This window comes from Vombatus ursinus, unplaced genomic scaffold (assembly GCF_900497805.2).
Source record: "Vombatus ursinus unplaced genomic scaffold, bare-nosed wombat genome assembly UNPS02010639.1, whole genome shotgun sequence".
In the NCBI taxonomy this organism is placed as follows: domain Eukaryota; kingdom Metazoa; phylum Chordata; class Mammalia; order Diprotodontia; family Vombatidae; genus Vombatus; species Vombatus ursinus.
In genome coordinates this window covers 2,133,951-2,157,388 of record NW_020950417.1, presented here as the reverse complement: position 1 = coordinate 2,157,388, position 23,438 = coordinate 2,133,951, and the positions used below count along the sequence as shown (strand labels likewise).

The 23,438-nt window shown below is 37.3% G+C and overlaps 1 protein-coding gene across 3 annotated transcripts in view; it reads left to right on the top strand.

Annotated features, from left to right (window-relative positions):
• The first annotated feature begins 429 nt into the window (after nt 1-429).
• FAM120B (family with sequence similarity 120B) overlaps nt 430-23,438 on the top strand; it is a 120,387-nt gene continuing 97,378 nt past the window's right edge. Inside the window, exons 1-3 of one of the 3 annotated variants that reach the window (XM_027854883.1) lie at nt 430-512; nt 10,062-11,096; nt 18,041-18,221. In XM_027854883.1, the coding sequence (XP_027710684.1) occupies nt 10,083-11,096; nt 18,041-18,221 (1,195 nt within the window). In that variant the 5' untranslated portion in view covers nt 430-512; nt 10,062-10,082. Of the gene's footprint in view, nt 513-2,546; nt 2,604-3,871; nt 3,996-10,061; nt 11,097-18,040; nt 18,222-23,438 lie in introns of those variants that run through there. The other 2 variants (XM_027854882.1, XM_027854881.1) reach the window with 2 other exon arrangements.

Here is a 23,438-nt window from a genome sequence, read left to right as displayed (position 1 = left end):
TGTGATCGCCTTGAAGTCCGGGGCTGTCCTTTTTCACCTTTATTTGTATCCCAGAGTTTAGCACTGGAACGAAGTAAGCCCTTAATAAATGCTTACTGAGTGATTGACTGACAGGAGAAGCCCCTGAACTCAGTCTCGCATGGAAGCTTCTCCCCGGCCCACAGCTCTAACAACAACCCCAGAAGGTTCTCCTTATCAGTTACAAAGACATCCAAGATTGGCGTAAACCAGGTCAAAATGGACCCGCCGACCGCTCCCCGCAATGAGCAGCCACCGAGCCCCGAGAAGGGTCTCTAGGCCCCGTTCCTTCTCCTAGCGGGAACAACCCTTTGCCAAGGGAACTGGGCACCCGCTGCGCCTGCGCACTCGCGCCCGGCGCGGAGCGCGAGGCTGGGGAGGAGGGCTCCCCTGAACGGAAGCGGAAGTGGAAGGGGAGGCACGACCGGCCCGGCGGTGCCTGGGGAGGGAGAGCGAGGTGTGAGTCGCAAACTGGACCCTGGTGCTGTCGCTAGGTAGGGCCAGGCCTCCGTGGGTTGGCTCCCCTGCGGTGTTTTTCCCTCTTTTGCATGTGGGCCTTGCGTGCATGCGTCTCCCTCCGCCTCCCATGTCTCTGTCAGCTTCATGATCTGCCGTGTGCTAATTCCGTCACCAGCCCACCCTCCCCATTTCCCTAAAGACGACCCTCCCCACCTCACCCCTCACAGCCGTGGTGGGGGCGGGGGAGAATCGGAGAGCCTCGTCTCCGACCTCCCTGATCCCCTCCCTTCCCCTATCACAACGGTGTTCTCTTAATACCTCCTTCCCATCCCCAGTCCTTGCTTTCCCGGGCTGTGCCCTTTGACTCCCCCATCTTTGACAGGAGATGTCTTGCCTCCTTATCATAGACTTTGCTCCGCCCTCCTGCTGTGTACTATGATCTATAGCGTTTTGGAATTATTGGAAATTGAAGCCCGCCAGGGAGGTGAAGTAAATTGAAGTCAGTAATAGAGCTTGATTTGAAACCAGGTCTTTTATCTGGGAATCTATAGTATCCACCACTTCTTCTCTCTTAACCCCCTTCTTACCATAACTGTACACCTTGTGTCCTGAGAACATTGCCCTCCCTCCCATAATTGTGTCCTTGAATCATCTCTGATGCTACCACATATGTATGTGTCTTTCCCTGTCCAGAACACCTCTTGTTCTGTTTGTTTGTATGCTATCTATCTCGAAGGGTTATGGTAAGAATCAAATAAAACAATGTAGACTAAGTACTTTGTAAACCATAATGCACCATATGAATGTTAGTTATGATGATAAAAGATGATTTGTCGTATACCAGAATTATAATTAGGTATTTATCTATATTGTAGAACTACATTATTGTAGAACTTTTTTTCAGTACCCATATAACTAAAATGGGTAAAGTCAGTGAGATGATTATATTATTATGTTCATACAAGTCTTTGCAGCAGGGTACCAGGTGAAGCAGATTGGAAACCAGGCATTTTCATTTTTTTAATTTAATTTTTTTTCATTTGAACACAAATCTATTTTATCCCTCCTCTTCTCATTTAAAAAAAAAAGAGAAGAAAAAGAAAACTCTCATGACAGTCAAGCAAAACAAATTCCCAAACTGACCATGTCCAAAAAAATATTTCTGAATTTGCACCCTGTGTCTTGTCTATCAGGAGGTGATAATCGTATTTCATCCTAGGTCTAATGGAATTGTGATTGGTCATCGAGTTGACTCCAGTTTTTAAGTCTTTGAAAATTATCTTTACAATGGTGTTATTGTATAAATTATTCTCCTGCTCTGCTCACTTTACTTTGACATCAGGTCATTCAAGTTGTCCCAGATTTCTCTGAAACTATCCCCTTCATCACTTTTTATAACACAGTATTCCATTATACTCATATATCAGGATTTGTTCAGCCATCCCCAAATTCTTGTTTCTTCAGTCTCTTTGGGGGGACAGACCTAGGAGTGGTATTGTTTAGTTAAAAGGTTTTCGCAGTTTAGTAACTTTTGAGGCATAGTTCCAAATTCCTTTCCAGAATGTCTAGACCAATCCACAGCTCCACCAGCAGTGTGTTAATGTACCAGTTTTCCTGCAGCCCCTATATCATTTGTCAGATCCTTTTTTTGTCAATTTCATTAACCTTATGAGTATGAAATAGAACCTTCAAGTTGCTTTAATGTATATTTCTCTGATTATTAGCAATTTGGAGCATTTTTTCATTTAATTAATAATAGCTTGGATTTCTGACTTTGAGAACTAAACCAGTCATTTTCACAGCTTTTGGCAGTATTCTATTTTTTAGGTTAAAAAGTTTAGTCAGTCAGTCAACTTATGTGACAGCCACTGTGTGAAGGGAACGCTAGGGATTCAAAGACAAAAACACAACCCTTTTCATGGAGCTCACTTTCTTATGGTGGAGACAACACACAAAAATTATGCACATAAAGATGAATACAGTGTAAATGGGACGTCATCTCAGAGGGAAATGAGTTGAGGGAACTCCTTTGCTGGTGAAATAACTTTGTTAGCATTGTTTCATTACAGGGTTGCTACCTCCTTCAAGTAAAGATCCATAGAATGATAGTTTATCAAATAGAAAAAGTCAGTCAACTGTCACTTATTAAGTGCCTACTCTGTTCTAAGCACTGGGATTTTATTTTTATTTTATTTTATTAAACATATTTTCACATTAGTGATGTTGTAAGTAAAAATTAGAACCAATAGGAGGAACCACCAGAAAGAAGAAACAAAACTCAACAGAAGAGAAAAAAATAGCAATTCAAATTCCATAGTTCTTTCTTTGGAAGTGGATAGCTTTTTCTATCACAACGCCTTTGGAGATATCTTAGATCCTTGTATTGCTGGGCAGGGTTAAGTTTATCAATGTTAGTCATACATGGCTGTTGTTGTATACAACGTTCTGTTGGTTCTGCTCACTTCACTCGGCATCAGACCATTCAAGTTTTTCCAGGTTTTTCTGAACTCAGCCTGTTCGTTATTTCTTATAGCACAATAGTATTCCATTACATTCATATACCACAACTTGCTCAGCCATTCCCCAATTGATGGGCATCCTCTCAATTTTCAGTTCTTTGCCACCACAAAAACAAGCCCTGGGATTTTAAAAGATAGGCAAAAGTCAGCCCGTTTCCCCAAAGAGCTTACATTTTTCTGGAAACTAGCTTTATATGTTATTATAATTCATTTTAGTAAGTATTTATTGGGTTTAAGTTGAAAACGGGACTACCCAAATGTTGGCAGTTGAGTTTTATAGATATTCAAAAAGCAGAAGTGTAAAATGACTTTTCATTTCATTTCTTTTTATATGTCAGTGTTTTTGTGAGGTAATAGGTGAATGATGAGAGAACAACACAAGAATTATGCACATAAAGATGTATATAGTGTAAATGTCAACACCTACTTAAGAATAAACATTTGATAACATAAGTATATTTTAAAGAACTTTATAACTGAGGAGCACTTAGAATCCTCCAATTCTGAGAAGCAAATTTTGTGTGTGTGTGTGTGTGTGTGTGTGTGTGTGTAATTGAATAGGTTCAGTGACCAGCTGAAAATTGTATACTGTCATCAGGGCAGAAACTAGGAAATTAAAACCAGTTCCTGGTTTTTCCTCTAAGGAGCATTAAGTGTTATAAAAAACATAGAACCTATTTTAATTATAGCCCATTATAATACAGATAATTATAATTCTCTATATCTCAGATCATCATCTCTATTATCAAAACTAACCTTGATATAGTACATTATGATTTACAAAGTACTTTGCCACATTATCATATTGGATCCTTACAATAACCCTCCAAGAAAGGTAGTACACAGTGTATATGACCATCTTAGTTTTACAGATGAGGAAGCAAACTCAGAAGGTTTAAGTAACAATCTAAGGTTACACAGCTAGTAAGTTTCAGAGCCAGGACTCAAACTCCGATTTTGTAACTCCAAATGTAGATGCTACTGCTATATTTCCCAAAAGTAAGTACACATAGTAAAAACTTGTTATAATATCAATGTATTTATTAAGGTGAAACTTGGACCTTGTAGGATGAGGAGGATTTTGATGCAGAATTGTCAGGGAGAAGGGCATTACAAGTGGAGGAAAAGCTATGAGTAAAAAGTTCAGAGGCAAAAAGGCATGTTAATTTGATCCTTGAACTCCAGCATTATGAAGGCCTTTGTGTAAAGGTAGTAAAGCTTTGGTTATCTAGAATCCTAGGTGTATGAGTTGTTCAGGATAACAAAATTTAAGAAACTTAACCATTTTGGGTTTGAAATCTTTCTAAAAGGTTTCTCTTGTTTTAGTCAATTGTCTTACATCACTCTCTTCCTTTACTTGCTGCCTCTTTTTCTGGCTCTCACCAACTCACATTCCCAAAAAGTGGAGTAGCAGAAGTCGGCCCTTCTGAATCTTTCAATTTTCACCACCAGGGATGATTCTTCTCCTGGAATACTCTTGGAGTTGCCTTTGTGGTCTCAATCCTAAGTTCCAAATCATCCACACTTTTATATACAGAATTATATTGAATGTAATTTGGTTTGTTTTTGGATAATTTCTTGCATTTAATTTTTTTCTATGTTCTGTGTGATCCAGCTTCACTACTCTACCTACTATTCTTCAAACTCAATACTCTATTTCTTATCTCTATGTCTTTTTAGTAGCTGTCTCTCATGTCTGCAATGTTCTGTCCCCTCACCTCTGCTTCTTAGTTTCCCTGCTTTTCTTCAAGGTTCAGCTCAAAGTCCACCTTCTGCAGGAGGCCTTTCCCAGTTCTATCAGCTTCAAATGCCATCCCCTTTCATATTTCCTTCCATCTACTCTGTATATAGTTATATACCTAGTTATTTACATGTCACTCTCATTAGAATGTGTGCTTTTTAGTTGGTTTGTTTTTTCATTTGGCCTTTCTTTATATCCTAGGACTTATTATAGTGTTTGGCACATAATAGGCATTAATAAATGCTTGTTGCATTGACTGAGTCTGTTAAGCATTTGACAGTATAGGTCTGTAGCTCAGGAGAAAGGTCCAAACTAGAGATAGAGATCTGGAGTCATGAGCATAAATAAAGGTAATAACTAAAGCTGTGGGAATGGGAAGGACTGCTGATGGGCAGGGAGGGGAGGAAGTATAGTGAGAGAATATAATAGGCAAAGAGAGGCAGAACCTTGAATGACACCAATATTAAATCATAGAAGAAAAGAGCAATTAAAGAGAAAAGCAGAAGTGTTGAGTATCATAGATACAAATAAGGTCATAGAATCAGAGCTGTATGTATTGTCACTAAAGCCAAGAAGGGCTAAAATAAAAAGGAGGGAGAGTAGCCAGCAGGATCAGATGTTGCAGAGAAATCAGGGATAGTCAGGACTGAGAAAAGACCTTTGAATTTGGCAGTAAAGTCGTTGGTGATCTTTGAGATAGCAGTTTTTGTAGACTGATGAGAATGGAAGACAAATCATTGCAAGAATTTGAGGAGTGGGTGAATAGTAAGAAAGAAATGGAAGTCTTGGATACATATGTGTTTGGCAGTGACAGGTAGGGTAGAGGAGAGATGCACCCAAAGGAGTAGAATAATCAAAAGAAGGACTTCTTTTAGGTTTAGGAAGACCTGAACCTAAGGTTGAAAACAGGTGGTACAGAACCAGAAGAGAAGGAGAGATTAAAACTGAATGAGAGAGGAAGAATGACTATATTAGCAAGGTCATAGAATGGGATCCAGTCCATAGGAGAAAGACCTTGATAAGGAGTGGGATAACCTGACTTAGATCAGGAAATAAGGTTAAGTTTATTATAATTGAAGGGTTGGGGCCTTGGGGGGAGAGAAAAATGTTTTGTTTTACCTTTTAGAGCTAGATAACAACTTTAATTTCAAATTAGTGATTTATTTAGCTATTTTTGTCAACAGAATATAATCACTATTGTTTTCTGAGATATGGCAAAATTAATTGAAACACATTTGTGGAACCATTGGGAGATAAACATTTTGATGGAAATATTTGGAAATATTTTTGCCACAATATGAGTAGGATTGTTATCACCAAGAAAGAAAGAAAGAGAAAGAAAGAAAGAAAGAAAGAAAAGAAAGAAATATGTATGTATGTGTGTGTGTGTATGCATACATATGTAAAACATTTTACTTAGCTGTAAGAGAAGTATTCTGGTTATTTTAATCACTAATGAATATGTATGTTTGTTTTAATAAAATAAGCACATGCGGTTTTGAATGTTTCACTATGTATACCAGTTCTTTCCAGCTAGGGCTCATTAGGTCTGTTAAGTGCACATCTTTTCACTTTTACTGTCTGCATGTATACCTGTAGCTCTGCAGGCACCAATCCACACTCTTTATATGGTGAATATCTAATGCCAGCTTCTAGAATAACTTAGATTGACCATACTATTTTTCTTAAATTCTTCTAAATTAGGGGTTTTGTGTTATGTACCCTTTTGGCAGTCTGGTGAAGTCTGTGGACTCCTTCTCAGAATACTGTTTTCTAAATGCGTAAAATAAAACACAAAAACACAAGATTACAAAAGAAACCATTTATATTGAAACACAGTTGTCAAAAACATTTTTTAATATTCTCAGCCCTACCTGAAATATATCTACATAACCCTTGTTAAGAACTTCTTTTCTAAATAATACATGGAAACTCAAAAAGATTGCCTCATTTTAAACTATTTACGAAATTTTTCTAGAAAAGTGTTTCTGAATTGTTTGGTTCTGCTCTAATTAGTTCTCTCATTTTATTCAGGTCACTTAGCCTATCAAGCCTCAGTTTTTTCATGTCTGCAATGAGAAGATTAATGGAGTGATTGAGATCTTAGATCTTGTCTCTAAAATGCTGTTACTTTATGATTTATTCATGGTTACTCTCTAGCTATCTTTCTAACAGCATCTTCTGATCCTAGTGAGTCAGTTTTTTGGGTTTGGGAGTTTTCCCCCAAAGATTTCCAGAGTTCTATTCAGTTATCCCTTAAAGGACTTTTTTACTCATGGCACTAAAAATATCTATAAAAAAGAAACTGGACCTGTGATTTCATTGGCAAAGGGAACTATTCCTCTACTAATTCAAATCAGTACCTTCCCTGCAATTTATCTTCAAGTTTAGGGTGACAGCTGGAAGTTTAACAGTTGCTTAGAGCACTGAGAGGTAAATAACTTGTTGAGGGTCACACGGCTTGTACCAGGCAATCAATAAACATATTAAGTGCCTACTACATACCAGGTACTGTGCTAAGCACTAGGCAGAGGCAAAATATAGTCCCAGCCTCAAGGAGCTTACAGTCTCAGGGAGCCTGTATATGTATGTACAGTATGTGTCAGAGGTGGGACTTTAACCCAAGTCTTTCTGACTCTGAAACAGGTTCTCCATGCCTGCATTACACTATCTTGCTTCCTATAGAATTTTTTTCCATGGAATATTTATTTATAGAACAGGATAAAATAGAGAAGAAACAGTATTTCACTTACTCTGCCACTTGCTGGGTGTCAGCCCTCAGTCATTCTACAGTAACTGTGTATACATATGTATACATATATGTGTGTGTGTGTACATTGTCATGCCAAATTTACTAGCATGTCTGGCATATGCAAGAGCAAAGCCCGAGTGGTTTGCCTTTAGTAGTGAAAGGCTTAAAAAAGAGAACGCATCTTTTTTGGCAATAGTAATAGTCACAGTTTTTCTCTATCATGTTAAACATTTCATTTCCCACAACATAAAAGTTGGTGTTTGGAAACTGCACTTAAAGGATGAAGGGGGCCAATATTTTTAAAGCTTTGGTGGAGCCCAAATACCCAAAGCCACCCTTTAATGTCCCAAGTTCCCAACCCTAACCAAATTTTTCTTTTTAAATGCCACTGTAGAGCACATTGTAATGTAACACTCCTGCAGTAATTTGTGATTCAAAATGTGAGAAATCAGCAGTGTGAAAGACAGGAAAAACTTGTACCTGCTTAATTAAAACATTCAGTGAATTTTTTCACTGGGTTGAGAAAGGAGGAAAACATTTGAATAAAATCAAAGCAAAAGACTGAGCCTGTCTCCTTGCAAAATAAAGAGGAGAATGTTTTCAGAAATTCAGTGTTGTCACTTGCAGTTTTCAGTAGAAAATACTTGAAACAAAAATCCCTTTATTAGTGAAGAAAGGCAGCCAACCCAAATGTGACAGAAGCTACAGCCCAAATGAGAGCCAGTGTTTCTCTAAAAGGTGGGAGTGAGTGAGGGTTTTATTTTTGCTCCATCTCCCAAATTTATCTCCACAGTGTTTGTGTTGGCTTCATTTGCATCTTAAGCATCACTGCCAAGTAACTATGGGAGCAGGATAAGCTCCATAGTTATAATAGGGGCCAGATTCCTATGGCTTCATGCTCTGTTTGAGGCCATCCCATTTCCTTGAGAGAGACTCCACATGTTGGAATGGGTAGGAAGCAGTAAGAGTCAGAACCCAGATTTGTGAACATTCAACTACTATAACTTTGGACTATTTATTAGAAATAGATTAAGTTTACATGATTGGACTCGAGAAACCAGATGACTGTTTTCTGTTCTTACATGGCCTAATTCACTTAATAACTTCCTTCTGGTCCCTATATCCCTTCTTAAATGAAGATAACGCCTTGCTCAGTTTATATGTGAGATTATTGTACAATGTAGTACACTTGGATAGAATCTGAGATCTTCTTATACTAAATTCTGCCACATAGGGAATTTAGTTGTATGAGTATGTATATGTATGCGTGTATAGGTAGATATATACACACACACATGTATATACACATATATAGATTACATATAACTGTTATATTGAGATTCTGATATACTTTCAGATTTTGAAAGAAATATATTATCTAAGTACAAAGTATCATATTGTCATCATGGCTGAGGTTTCTCACACACTGTTAATATGAAGAATTTATTCATGCCTTTGCTTATATGTCATGGATAATAGCTAATATTTCCTTTTGGCACCTTTGCTTAACTCAGTGTCTTATTTAACTGTTAGTTGCTCTTCTTCTTAGGAACTATTAGCATATCAAAACAGTTTTTACTATACTTAGCAAAGTTATAAAATGTACTTGGATTTATTCTTTGGTTCTTAAATATTGTTCTAAAAACATCTTTTTGATATGATGAGAGCCCCTAAGGGTAACTGAATCCTTAATTAAATAATCATGATGTTGAGAATAAAAATGCTAGTGGTACATTTTCTGATTATTGATGGACCATTATTATCTGATTGAATGTATATAGTGAATGGTTTGCTTAAAATTTTTTTTAAATGCTGAATTTCAAGTTTTGTTTTGTTTTTTTCTAAAATAAAAAAAAAACAACAATGAACTAGTTTTCCACATAAGTTAGATTCTCTTATATTGTTATTTTATGGGAAACGGAAATAGCACCGACTCTAAATTCAGAGAACTGGGGTTCATGTTCCACCTCCGAGGATCATTTATCTCCGTGACCTTGGGCGAGTCATTGAATGTCTTTTGATCTTAATTTCCTCATCTGTAAAATGGGGGATAGGGGGCCTCTGAGGTCCTTTTAATTTAAGATCTATGATCTTATATTCCTTAGTTATGACCATCACTTGGCCAGGTGGCTTTTTAAAAATTCACTGTTTCTATTCAAAATGCCCAGAATTGAGACATTGACTTTTTGGAAAGTATATTTCTGTTCTGGCTTTTGGCTTAAGAATTTGTTGAAGCAATAGCCTCAATGGAGATCTTAGATGATTACCATTGTCCTTCCTGAATTCCAACCCAAGTAATTATAGAGGGTGTTAGTGAAGTTTTGAGCTTGAGTAGCTATATTTTATTCTAGTTAATTCCAGCTTTATTCAAGTTAATATGGTATTCTTCACTTTCTATCTGAAACCTCCCAAAGCTCTAAACCAGTACATATTTTTGTCTGAGGTAAAGCTACCCCTCTGCAGAAGATGAACTTTGTATATACAGATTGTATATTATTGTGCATTTGACTTGAAAGATACTTTTTTGGGCTGCGTTAACAGAATGATTAACCATATTTATTTTTATTTTCAGATTAATATCACGACTTCAACAATGGGTGTGAGAGGTTTACATGGATTTGTGGCTAATGCCTGTCCCAGTGTATGTACAGTAGTAAATTTGAAAGAAATGGCAGAAAAATACCAAATTCACCAACCTGGATGCATTCCTGTAATTGTTGTTGATGCCATGTGTTGTCTTAGACATTGGTATACACCAGAATCTTGGGTTTGTGGTGGCCAGTGGCTGGAATACCTTTCTGTCTTAGAAGATTTCATTAAAGCTTTTACTACAGCAGGCATCAAATTGGTATTCTTCTTTGATGGTGTGGTAGAGCAGAAAAAGAGACATGAATGGGTGAAACGGAGACTCAGGAACAACAAGGAGATATCTAGAATCTTTCAGTTCATGAAGACCCATAGGCGGCAACCAGGCAGAGATATGTTCTTCATTCCCTCGGGGCTGGCCACATTTACACGTTTTGCTTTAAAGTCTCTGGGTCAGGAAACTGTGTGTTCATTACAAGAGGCAGACTATGAAGTGGCTTCTTATGGTCTCCAAAATAACTGCCTGGGAATTCTTGGAGAAGATACCGACTATCTCATCTTTAATACGTGCCCTTACTTTTCTATTAGTAAGCTCCACCTTGACTGTCTTGTTACTGTTATGTTCTCAAGAGAGAACCTTTGCCATAGCCTGGGTCTCAATGTAACAGATCTTCCTCTCTTGGCCTGCCTACTGGGCAATGATACAGTTCCAGAAGGCATGTTGGAAAGTTTTCGGCAAAAATGCCTGTCTGGTTATTCCTCTGCTAAACAGAACAACGACAAGAGAACTAACACAATTCTTGCTGTGGCAGACTACATAACTAGAGTACTCCACTTGCAGCAGGGGTTGAAAGACCTGGAAGAGATGTTACCTTTGGGACGAAATAAAACTGTGTTTTGTAGAGGGGTGGCATCCTATCTCCTTCCAGGGCAACAATCCCCCTGGCTTCTCCAGATACCCAGCTTGGAAACATCAGACAAGCAAGAAGTAATCATGTGGTCAGACCCAGAGATTTTGCAGGTACTTGGATATATTCACCCAGATTTAATACGTGATGACTAAAAATGTCATTCAACAAATATTTGTTGTATAACAAGGCAATGTTTTGGGTCCTTTAAGGGTGAGGGAGATACACAAAAGTAAAGGTCTGTGCCCTCAAAGACCTTAAAGTTTTTTTTAGGGAGATGAGATAAATGCATATGTAATGTTTAATTAAAACTACAAGGTGGTATTTAATAATGCAGAATGTTTTAGAAAATAGTACTTCCATAGAGCAGCTATCACCTTGGACTATTATAGGCAGGAAAATCTTCTTGATGAGATAGGACTTCAAATTTTAGGATGGGTGGAAGGGTGGAATTTGAATAGACAGAGGATGGATTCCAGGGAGGGAGTATAGCACGAGTGAAAAGTGAGGAGGCCAGAATGCACTAGACATGTTTGAGGAACAGTGAAGAGAACAATTTAGGTTCCCCAGGGGAATTTTGAGTTAGAATTTTTGTAGGGGAGCTATGAAAGATAGGTTGGAAATGTAGTTTGGGATGAGAGTATATAGGGCATTGAAAGTCAGGCTAGATATTTGGCATTTATTCTGCAGGTAATGGGAAACCTTTAAGGCCCTTGTTGAGAGGTTTCTTGAAGAAAGTGATGTTTTCAGAAGATGGTGATGTTGTGCTTGGTGGCCTGGAGAAGGGAGATATCAGAGGCAAGAAGATGGGATGGGATAAGATAATAGCTGTAGTTCAGATGTGAGGGGAAAGGGCCTGAATTGGGATGTGGAAGACATTACAAAAGAAGAATTAGAAGGGAATGGTAACTGATTAGATAACTAGGTGGTGAGGGAAAGGGTCCAGGAGGAATGTAAGTATGCAAGAAAGAAGGAAGGTAGATGAAGCTGTTTTGAGAAGGATAATTTATTTGGTTTTAGGCATGTCAGGTTTAAGGTGCCAGCAGAACATCCGATAGGAACTCTTCAATAAACATTTGAAGATGGAGTGCTGGAGGTCAAGAAAGAGGGTAGGGCTAGAAATACAAATTTGAGAATCATCTGAATAAAGATTTTTGAGGCCTGTGAAGGTGAATGATACCTCCAAGAAATAGGCTACAGACAGCAAAATAGCAGAGGGCTAAGAAGTGAATTTGGAAAATGGTCACGTTTAAGGGTCAGGAGATAAAAGAGAAAATAATAAAAGGGTTTTCATGGAGGTAGGGAGCAACCAGGATCATGTCATGTAATACCATCAAGGGATTAGAAAGTTTATAGATGAAGGGGATGCCATGTGGTGATAAGAGAGAGAGTGAGGTCTGAGGGAGGAAAAACATTGGATTTAGCAATTAGGAAATCATTGCTGATCTTTGAGGGTGCGGTTTCATTAGCATAGAGGGTTGAAGGTCAGATTGTAGGAAATTAAGAAACAAGGAGGAACTGAGGAAATGCATGCAATGGGTACAAACCACATATCTAAAATGTTTGGCAGTAGAAGGAAGGAAGTAAACAATTGAGAGCTGGTAGCTGCAAGAGCAAGTGAGAGTTTTGGTCGAGATAGGGAGACATGTATTTGTAGGCAAAGGGGAAGAAATGGATAGAGGGAGTTTGAAGATGGTGGGGGAGAATCAGGGAAGAGACAAGGTCTGTAAGAAGCTAAAGAAGAATGGGACAGAGAATACAGGTGAAGAGATTTCAGAAAAAAAAAGAGAATTGGTATAGAGACAGAAATGTTTTGAGGTAGAGAGGAGTATAAATAAGGGACCTCTGAATATTAGCAGAATAGGCAAGGTCATCCAGGAATTCAACAATTCAATACAACGAGCATTTATTTATTGAGCACATTGTATGTACTGGGTACTGGTGTTGGCAGTGGGGATACAAACAAAAATGAAAACATCCCTGTCCTCAAGGAGCTTACTTCCTCCTGTGAGAAACAGCATGGACAAAGATAAGTAATTACAAAACATACAAAGTGCTTTGGTGAGGGTGAACCTCGACAACTGGGGTGATCAAGGTCATGTATAGAAGGTTGCATTGAGCATTGGAGTGAGGGATTCCAATAGATGGAGGTGAGGAGGGGAAGCAGGCCTAGCTTGGAGTGCACTGTGTACAAAGGCATGGAGGCAGGAGATTGAATGTTGTATACAGGGAAAAACAAACAGGCTCTCTTTGGGCTGGAATGTAGAGCAGATAAAGAGGAGTAATGTGAGGTAGTGGAAAGGATGGTAAACAAGAGTTTATGTTGTATCCCAGATCTAAGAGTGATTTGCCTTTAGAACAAAGAAATGTCATAGAATCACAGAACTTGAGATCTGGAAGGAGCCCCGATGGCTAGTCCGACACATATACCAAAAAAAAAAATCCCCACAAAGAAATGCCTAGCAAGTGTTTAGCCTCTGAGGGACTCCATGAGGGGAAACTCAATACCACTGGAGAGACAGCCCAAATCTGCTTTTGGACAGCCCTAATTATTAGGAAGGTTTTCCTAATTTCAATTCCAAGTTTGCTTTTTGGAAACTTTTGCCCACTCCCCTGGTGCTGCCCTCTGGGGCAAAACAGAACCTATCTAATGCCTCTTCCCTATAACAACAGTCCCTCAGATGCTTTAAGGCAGCCTTCTTGTCCCCTCTAAGTCTTCAGCTAAGCATCATATGAAATGGACTCAAGGCCCTTCACCATTCTTGTCACCCTCTTGGACACTCTCCAGGTAATTAATGTCTTTCTTAAACTGTGGCATCCATGACTGAACATATGTTCAGATCTGTGCTTTAAGGATATTAATTTACCAGCTTTGTGGATATTAGAGAGTAGAGATCCTGGAAGCAAGGAAGCCAATTAAGCTACTGCTTTGGTCAAGGAGAGAGATGATGAGCGCCTGAACTGAGATGCTTGTATGAATGGAGAGAAGGGGTAGGATGGTAAAGATGTTGTGGAAGCATAATTGACAGAACTTGACAACTAATTGGATATGAGAGGTGAAGGAGAGGGAAAAATTGGAGATTTAAATCAAAAGATTTGCAATAGGGAGAAGATATAATAAACCATCACATATTACTTATTCTTGAAGCATTTGTTAAAGAGGTACCATCTTTTTCTCCCTCTTTGATCTTGTTCTTTGCTGGTGTTTCACAGCAAGAATAATTTCAGACCACAGTGAATCTGTAGCTACGAAAACAATGGCCTGTCTTAGAAGTTGCTTAGCAAAATAGATTATGATGATGATAAAATTCTTCGAAGACTGAAAATGTTTTGGATCTAGATTTGTATTAGAGATATATGTATATATTACAATATATATCTTTTATATTAGATTATAATACAATATATTGATGAATTAAACACCAACTTTTCCATGCAGTCTATTAATCAAGCAAGAAATGTCATATTCCTTGCATGTAACAGACTCTAAATATTTGTTGAATTAACAATTCAACAAATTACTCCATTTACAATTTAATTGGGGTCTAATTCAGAGGCTATATGTTTTCCTAAAACTTTCTCCATTAACACCATAATTTTAAAAATTTTGTATTATTAATTCAACACATGGGGGGAGGAGTAGATATAAATATCAAATAAATCTGCCTTCTGTGATTTCCTACAGAAAAATAATTAGGATCACTCTATTTTAAGTCATTTAGAGCTCATAGTTGTATTATTTAGATCACTTTCTGGTAACATTTTCTTCAGGAAAACTGGGGATAGAGATGTACTAACTCATGAAGATGACGGTGGTACCTTTTTGATGGATTGCTGGTGTTTGTAATCAGTTTTTTACAGTATATGAAATGTGAACTGGCTATTACATACAAGATATAACAGCATAGTGCAACTAGCACTAGAGTTAGAAGCAATAAATAAATAAACCTAACTTTGGCAGTAGCTCTGAAACTTAATACCTGTGTCCATGGTCAAATCAATTAGCGTCTTTGAACCTCACTGCCCTCATCTGTAAAATAGGGAGAGTAAGTACATTATTATCTTCTAATAGAGTTGTCCTGAGGAAAATCTTTGTCTATATAAATGTTCATGCAAGTCTGCCCAAATGTCTCTAAATTTCTCCTATTTGTCATTTCTTATGCCTCAGTAATATTCCATTACATTCATACTCAACAGTTTGAAGTGCTATCATGTCTTTCTTTTATCGTTCTTTTTGCATGTATAGGTGTATATATATGTTTTCTGCTCTCAGATGCTCCTAGAAGGCATCATCCAATAGTGATATCAATGAATCAAAGGATATGGACAGTTCAGTCACTTTTCTAGTGTTCGAAATTTTTCCAAAATCAGCTTCCTCATTTTATAAAAGAGAAAACTAAAATTTAGAGAAGTTAAGCAGTTTTCCCATGGTTACACAGGTTGAGACTCAGTTTTCATTTTTCTGACTCTTAAGACTGGCACTTTTTCCATTGTGCCATGACATTTGGTAAAGAGGTAATAAATTTTTCACTTGAGATCCTGTCCAGAGAATACATTAACATTCCTACTTTCCTATCTCCATAAAATCTTATGAAAATAATCTACACATGCCCCAAGAACATCTTTGATGAGGCTATTAGAAGAAAAAAGGTAAGATTTTGAAAGAGATATTCCATAGTACCGCCATACATTGACTGAAAGATTTGGAAAATACAAGAACCCTTTTACTTATTTATTGTTAAAAAAACAAATTTATTGAGGGGAACGAACCACCTCAAAGTCTGTCTTCCAAATGAAAGACGAACAGGATTGGGGAGATGTTTGCTCACCAAAGTTGTTTGACACTATGAGGGAGGAGACCCACTGCACAGTCAAGGTTGAAGAAGGATTCCATATAGTTGCTGATGTCCTCCACATGTTCCTGCTCTTGGATAGTGTGCTATGACATTAAGCTCTGAAACACTGCAGGGCCTCTAAATGGAGATCCATAATCATTCAAAATCAGCTTAAGTGGTACCTCCTACAAGAGCCCTTTCCTGATCAGCAAAGATATTAAAGCTTACCCTGCAAAATTTCTTTGATTCTATTTTATATATTTCTAATTTACCTAATCTTACTCCCTTCAAGATGCAGGTCAAACACTACCTTTCTCTATACCTCTTTTAATTTAATGATTATGTTAAAATGTCTACATCATCAAAATCTGATATACCTAAATTTGAGGACAGGCATGAAAAGTATCTTCCTAGATGAGTTGGTCAATAGACATTTTTTAAGCACTGACTATGAGCCAGATATTGGGGATACAAAGAAAAGTAAAAGATGGTCACTGCCCTCAAGCTCACAATTCTCAATAAGGAGACAACTTGCAAGTAATTATGAACAAGTAAACTATATACAGGATAAATTGGAAATAGTTAATAGAGAAAAAGGCACTAGAATTAAGAGTAATTGGGAAAAGCCTCCTTTGGAAGGTGGGATTTAAGTAGGATTTGAAGAAAGCCAGGAGGCAGCAATGAAGAAGGGAGAGAATTCTATTCAGGTGAGACAGTCGGTGAAAATGCCCAGTTGAAAAATGTAGGGTCTTGTTTGAATAATAGCACGGAGGCCTGTGTCACTGGATTGAAGAATAATACATGGTGGAGTATAAAATGTAAGAAGATTGGAGTGGAGGGACAATTGTGAAGGACTTTGAATACCAAATAGGATTTTCTGTTTGATCCTAGAGGTCATAGGAACTACTAGAGTTTATTAGGGAGTAGGGATGGGGTGTTTAGGTGGGGTGACATGATTAGACTTGTATTTTAGGAAGATCAGTTTGACAGCTGAATAGAGGGTGGACAGGAGTGGGGAGAAAGAGCTACTCATGGCTGATAGAGCCACCACAGACTGTTGCAATAGTCTAAGCGTGAGGTGATAAGGGCCTATGCCAGGATTCAAGAGATGTTGCCAAGGTGCAATCGACAAGCCTTTGGCAACAGATTGGATATGGAGGTGGGGAGGTAAGAGAAAGAAGAGTTGATGACACCAAGGTTGTGATCCTCGGTGATTAGGAGGATTTTAGTGTCCTTGACAATAATAAGGAAATTTGGCAGTAAGGAGCATTTGGGAGGGAAAGATAAGTTCAATTTTGTATATGTCGAATTTAAGATTTGGTTGATTAAAATGGAGTAGAAGACTTAACATCCTCTCTTCTCTGCAGCTGCACAAGAGATCACATTTCTTGCTATGTTAGCTGGAATTGAAATTTTAGCTGGTGTTCAGCCTACCAAGTAATTATACTTTTCCAAGAAGAAGAATAAAAATGTTTATCCCTTTTGAAATAATTAAAATGAGGCCAATGAAAAGAGACAAAACAGGAAAACAAATTTTGTAATTGTGCCTTGAAAAGAGAACAAGAGACAAAACTTTTTAAAAAGTTTTCTGTCTTTTAAATCTGTGTTAAATAATTTCCATTTCTTGGTCATCTTCAGTTTGTCAGATTATCAAGTTAACACAATATGATAATGGATTAAAACAACTTTAAAATCTGTTTTTACATACTGCTGACCTTCAAATTACTAGTCTCACTTTATTGCTCTGAAGAAATAGTACCAGTGAGTTAGACTTTGCATTTTGTCTAGGCTCAGTAGAGGGAGAATGCACTCAAATATCTTTATAACTCATCTCAACTTTAACAGGACCACCATATTATTTTATATAACACAAAAACACCCATCTCTCATTCACAAAATTTATAATACTCAGAAATTGCTAGCATTTACATCTTCAGTGCAAATCAGAGACTTAAAGGATCTACATTTTGTATAGCAAGCTGTGAACTTATTCCTAATGAAACATGAAAATACCTGGCAAGGGGTGGTACCTCCTTTATAGGGAATCATCTTTTTAGATTAAACTCTTCATATTGCAGTCAATGAGACCTGAAGATTGAATGATTAATTAGTTTCTTTTGAAGTTCCCAGCTTTTTTCAGGATATCAGGATTATGTCTGACTGATTTTGGGGCACAGATCTGTCAAAAAGAGAAACACGTTGTTTTGTTTTACTTTGAGCAGGTAGCTAAGGAACACCATGTCCAAGCTGAAAGCTACCTGGTCTACAATATCCTAAGCAGTGGAGAAATTGAATGCAGCAACACATTGGAAGATGAATTTGACCCAGAACTCCCTGGCCAAGCACTTATTTTCCGTCCTGCTCGGCAACATATTTACTCACTCTTGTTGGAAGACAGTAAAGGTAAGACTTGGTAGCGTTGCATAATGCTGAAGTCTAAGAAGCTTGCCTGATTTACTCTAGTCCATTCTTTAAGTACATGGAGGCAATTAAATAGGGTTTAATTTTTTGGTAAAATCTTTTCACTGATATTATTGCTTACATCTGCATAAAATTTAGGATAAATAATGTGAGGCATTACATATAATTAGTAAGCAATCAAAATTCATTAAAGAGAAGTACATTTTTTCCTGTAGCTTGTTACATTTACATCCTCTAAAAGGAGATTAATTTTGAAAAACATCAAATCTTTTTTCTTTTCTAAGAGCCCAAGATGTATTTATTATTAAAGGAGCAATATCTTTTTAGTCTCAACTAAAATATTTTTATAAAATAATTTTACAAAATATCTGGCAATTTTTTTTCTTCTCAAGGCTGCTTAGAGGAATTGCCTTTTTTTTTTTTTAAATTAACGGTATCAAAGATGGGATTCTATCCCGGATCTCACTGGGGTCTCATAGTATTTTCTCTATCTCCACTACCCCAAGCCCAGCTCCTCTGTATGACCCAGGACAAGTCATTTAGCCTCTTAGCTCCCTGGTTATGACTCTCTGAGGTGGGAAGTTGGAGAGCAAAGGCAGCTCTGCCTTAGTAAAGTGTCTCAAAGAGAGTGTCTGTTCCATACCAATGTCATCACAAATCCAGCCAAATTTTTTTTAACAAAATAATGCCTGCCTCTTTGTCTGCCTGTCTGTCTGTCTCTCTCTCCATATATATGTAAATGTATCTCTCTATATATGCTTATAGAGATACACATATATGTCAGTGAAGATTAAAATATTCTCAATATTTCGTGTAATTAAATTCCACAGTCCTTTGTGATGAATTAAAACCCTGAGAAAAGGAGTTTTTGGGTAATTAATAATCAATTTCTTAATTAGGCCAGCCAGCAATCAATGAATTGATGGTTAGTGATTTCTCTCAGTAACCAAAGACCTCAAGGGAGACCCTGAAAAACCTTAAATTCCTTCTGAAAGGGAACTTACCTGACAAGTGAAAATCAACCCTGATTGGTGGACATTTAAGTTAAAAGTCTTCATCTTTTCCTGCTGAGAACATGGCTTGATCATGAAACTCCGCAGCCTCAAGGCATCTGGGTGGGGAAGCCATTTCCATCCAGACCTATCTGTCTAGTTTTCTCCTTCATGAGCTGGGTTGCCCTTTTCAGGTGTAGGGAACTTGCGGCCTTAAAGCCACATGTGGCCAAGTCCCTGGGGGTGACCTTTTGACCGAGTACAAGTTTTAGAGAACAAATCTTTTATGAAGGAGATTTGTTCAGTGAAGTTTAGATTCAGTCAAAGGGCCCACTTGAGGACCTGGAAGGCCATATGTGGCCATGAAATCATAGTTTCTTCACCCCTGTGGGCCTACACTGTAATGGAAGGAATCAAGGACAGAGGGTTCCTCCTCCAGGCAAAAGATCACCCAAACTAGATTCTCTTTATACTCTAAATAGAAATTAGGTCTCCCAATTGTTGGGGTCCCATTCAACAAGCATGAGCCTTGAAGTCTAGGAGCAAATGTCATCACTCAGCCATGACCTTCAAAGGGCTGACTTTTTCAGGAATTGGGTTTTAATAGAAATGAAAAGAGTAGGTCACAAATTAATAATTAGTTATTCATATTAGTTTCTCTCACCTTTCATTATGTACTAGAAAGGAGAATAAGGAATATCTCCAGGAATGGTGACGGTAAACGTGCTGGTAACCATAGTCACACTTATATGTTGACTAAGGCCCAATAGCCATAGTTTAAAGGGTGAAGTTGGGGCAAAAGAAGCTCAGAAACACCCTGTGTTTGGAGCCAGCCACACTTCTAGTAACCCAGAATCTACCTCCAATTCAAAGCCTTAGTGCTAATACAGACACTGATTAGTACCACATGGTAAATTTGTGACAGTTGGTTTTTACATGGAGTGTGGCCTAAGAAACCTGTATTTCAGTACTGAAGAGAGAGTCCTCTATAACAGGATTTCTTAATCATTCAGATCCCTTTAACAGTGTGGACCATTTCTCAGAATAGTGCTTGTTGCCTATGTCCATAATTGAAGGAAATGCTCAATTTAACTTAGAGGTTAGTAGAAATAAAGAAGTAATTTTCTTCCCCATCCAAATCCATGGAACCCTAAAATCAGTCCCAGGTTAAGAACCTTTCCTCCATTGGATGTGGACTAACAGTTGTTCTTGTCAAAGTGTACCAGTATTGTGTAGTACAAATATAACCAGGAAAAGGACATGTTAGCAAAACCAGAGGTGGAGATGTTAGAAATATCTAAGTATAGTCAACTCTTGAATATCTGTCTGTTGGTTTTCTGGAGCCATCTTTTAAATCTTCGCCTTGATTCCTTGTGTTACCCAGGTTTCCCAAACACTTTTCCACTGCTCATGGAATTCAAACTCTTTTAATGTTTACCCTCACCAAAACATAACAAGGAAAGTAATACTGATCTTTAAAATAACTCATATAATGAAATGCAGAAAATAACATTTATATTACTTTCGACTTCTGTTCTTGCAGGTCATCTGTGCCTTCCTGTGCATAACTGAGAATAGACCATATTAATTAAAAAATGATGTGATCTTTGTCAAGAAAAATTTCTTATCAGAACATTTCCTTAAATAGAATGAAAATAATAATTTTGATTTAAAATATTTTATGAGATTAGCTGAGTTTTTTTACTTTATATTTTTTGTTCTTTATGAATATAAATTCTTTTGGGGACAACTTCAGTAAGAGTGGTGTGGGTACTTCTTCCACTGGTGCATCTCCCAAGTTATTCACACCCTCTCAGCCTGTTTGGTTTGAGAATCTGTCCTTTTCTGCAAATCCCTCATTAAAGGATTAACCCAACTCACCAGAGGCCTTCCCCTAGTTCTGATATTTCAGGGATACCAATACAATGCTTTTTTGTCTATCTATTTTTCCATCCTATTCCATTCTTCTTTGTACTGTGTAGGTTATTACAAGTTCTGATAATTTAGGAAAAAACATTTTTATTAATGTCCTTCCTTTCTAAATTAGCCATTACCTTCCTAGGTCCCCGTTGGTCCTTCCAGCTCTTAAAGATTCTATAAATTATTCCCTCGTTGCTTTTGACTTCCTGCATACCATGCTTTGAAAATAAATTATTGCTGGTACTAGTTCATAATTGCTCCTTGTTTATGTTGTTTCTTAAGTACTCTTTGCTTATACTAAGTCTTAATGTTATAATTAGTACTTAAATTCACAGCTTAATTAAATTTGTGAAGAAATGATGTTTTTAGGGAGGTTGTGATAGAAAGTGTGGTGGATTTGGGTTTGGATCCTGCCTGTCATACTTACTAGCTATGTGACTGGGACAGTCCCTTTACTTCACTGGATCTCAGTTTCTTCATCTGCAAAATTGGGCCAGTAATATAAGCAGTACCTTCACCACAGGGTTGCTTTGAAAGTCATGTAATAATATGCAAAAAATGCTTAGATCATAAAGCACTAGTTAAATGTCAAATATTTTATTATTATCAATAATAATATTAACCAACATTTATATTGCATCTTAGTTTACAAAGCCCTTTCACCATCCTACTTCATTACCTCATCCAGACTATCCCAGTAGCCTCCTAATTGGTCTCTGTGCCTCATCTCCCTTTTTTAGCTCATTTACTCCACCACTGAAAAAATGATTATAGTAAAGCATAAGTCTTTCATTTCATTTTTCTGCTCAGTAAACTACTGTGACTCTCTATTACGTCTAGAATCAAACATATGCATACCTCTATTTGGCACACCCTTCACAACCTGGCCCCGACCTGCCATGATATTCCATCTTCTGTCCTTAGGGTGCCTGGAATGCACTTCCTCCGTTCCTTTACCTCATAAAATTCCTCATTTCTTCAAAAGCTCAGCTCATGCCTCATCTATATGAAGCATCTAGTGCCTTCCCTATCTCCCCTCAAAAAAATTATCTTGTTTTTATTTTGTATATATTTTGCTTATATTTATATATATGTACATGTTGTCTCTGCCAATTGAATGTAAGTTCCTTGAGGGCAAGGACAGCTTCACTTCTCTCTTTGCATCCCCGATGCCTTGCACAGTGCTTAGTATATAGTAGATGCTGTAGATTGATTGTTGACCGATCTGGAGGAAACAGGCTCAGAGAGATTAAATGCCTTGCCCAAGGTCACAAAGCCAGTAAGTAGCAGAGGTAGAATCCAGAACCCTAGTGCTCCTTCCACTCAACTTCACTCATCTATAGAAACTGGAAAACAGATAATTGACAACTTTAAAGGGAAAGTGACTTATACATAAAATAGATTTACTAGAAAAAAAATAGCATTGCAGAGCATAATATTATAGTCAATTATAACTTGGGTACTTTTCGTTTACTTCTTTGTATGCCAAAGATTTCATCACCTAAAGGGGAAGGCTCACTGATCAAGAAATTTCCTTTTTTCAGCTGATTGAGGAACGAGAAAAGAGGAGTCCATGCAAATAATTTTTTTTTCAGTTTATTCCTGGCATAACATAAGTCCTTAAGCAATGCTTTTTTTCATTCATTCATTCATTCATTTTGATATTTTTTACATTTTCTTTTCATAATACATTCTCCCCTTTTAAATGCCTCAGCAGAAAATAATCTTTTGTGAGTTAAAACTTTAAAGAGTATCATATGTGTGTTTATGGGAAATCTGGAAATGATTGAGATGTTAAAACAAAAGGCTTCAATAAAACTCAAGAAACCACTCTTGCCTTTCAGAATATCATTTTAGATTTTGTTTCCAGTAAACAGGCATACTCTTTCTTAAGCCAATCCAACAGATGGAAATACTGATTTGGTTTAAAAAAAAAAACTAGGAAGTTATTTTTCCATTTGCAGAATTTGACTCCAAAAAATTCACAATATTATTATTTGTAATAGTAAGTTCTCCTGGTGCATTTTAAAATATTATTTGATTTATATTTAAGGGAGGCATACCTCCAAGGGTATAACTCTAACCTGGGTTAGAAAAAAGAGCTTCAGTATTAAGCTAATGTAAATTAGGTTAAAATAGTACTTAAATAAAATTTATTGTATTTTACATGTAGCCAGAGTAGACTCTGCAGATGATTTCGTTGTAGAACCTGAAAAGTTATGTTTGCTTAACTTTTGTTTGTTCATCCATTGACTAGTAACTCATTAATACTAGTTAGAGCCATTAA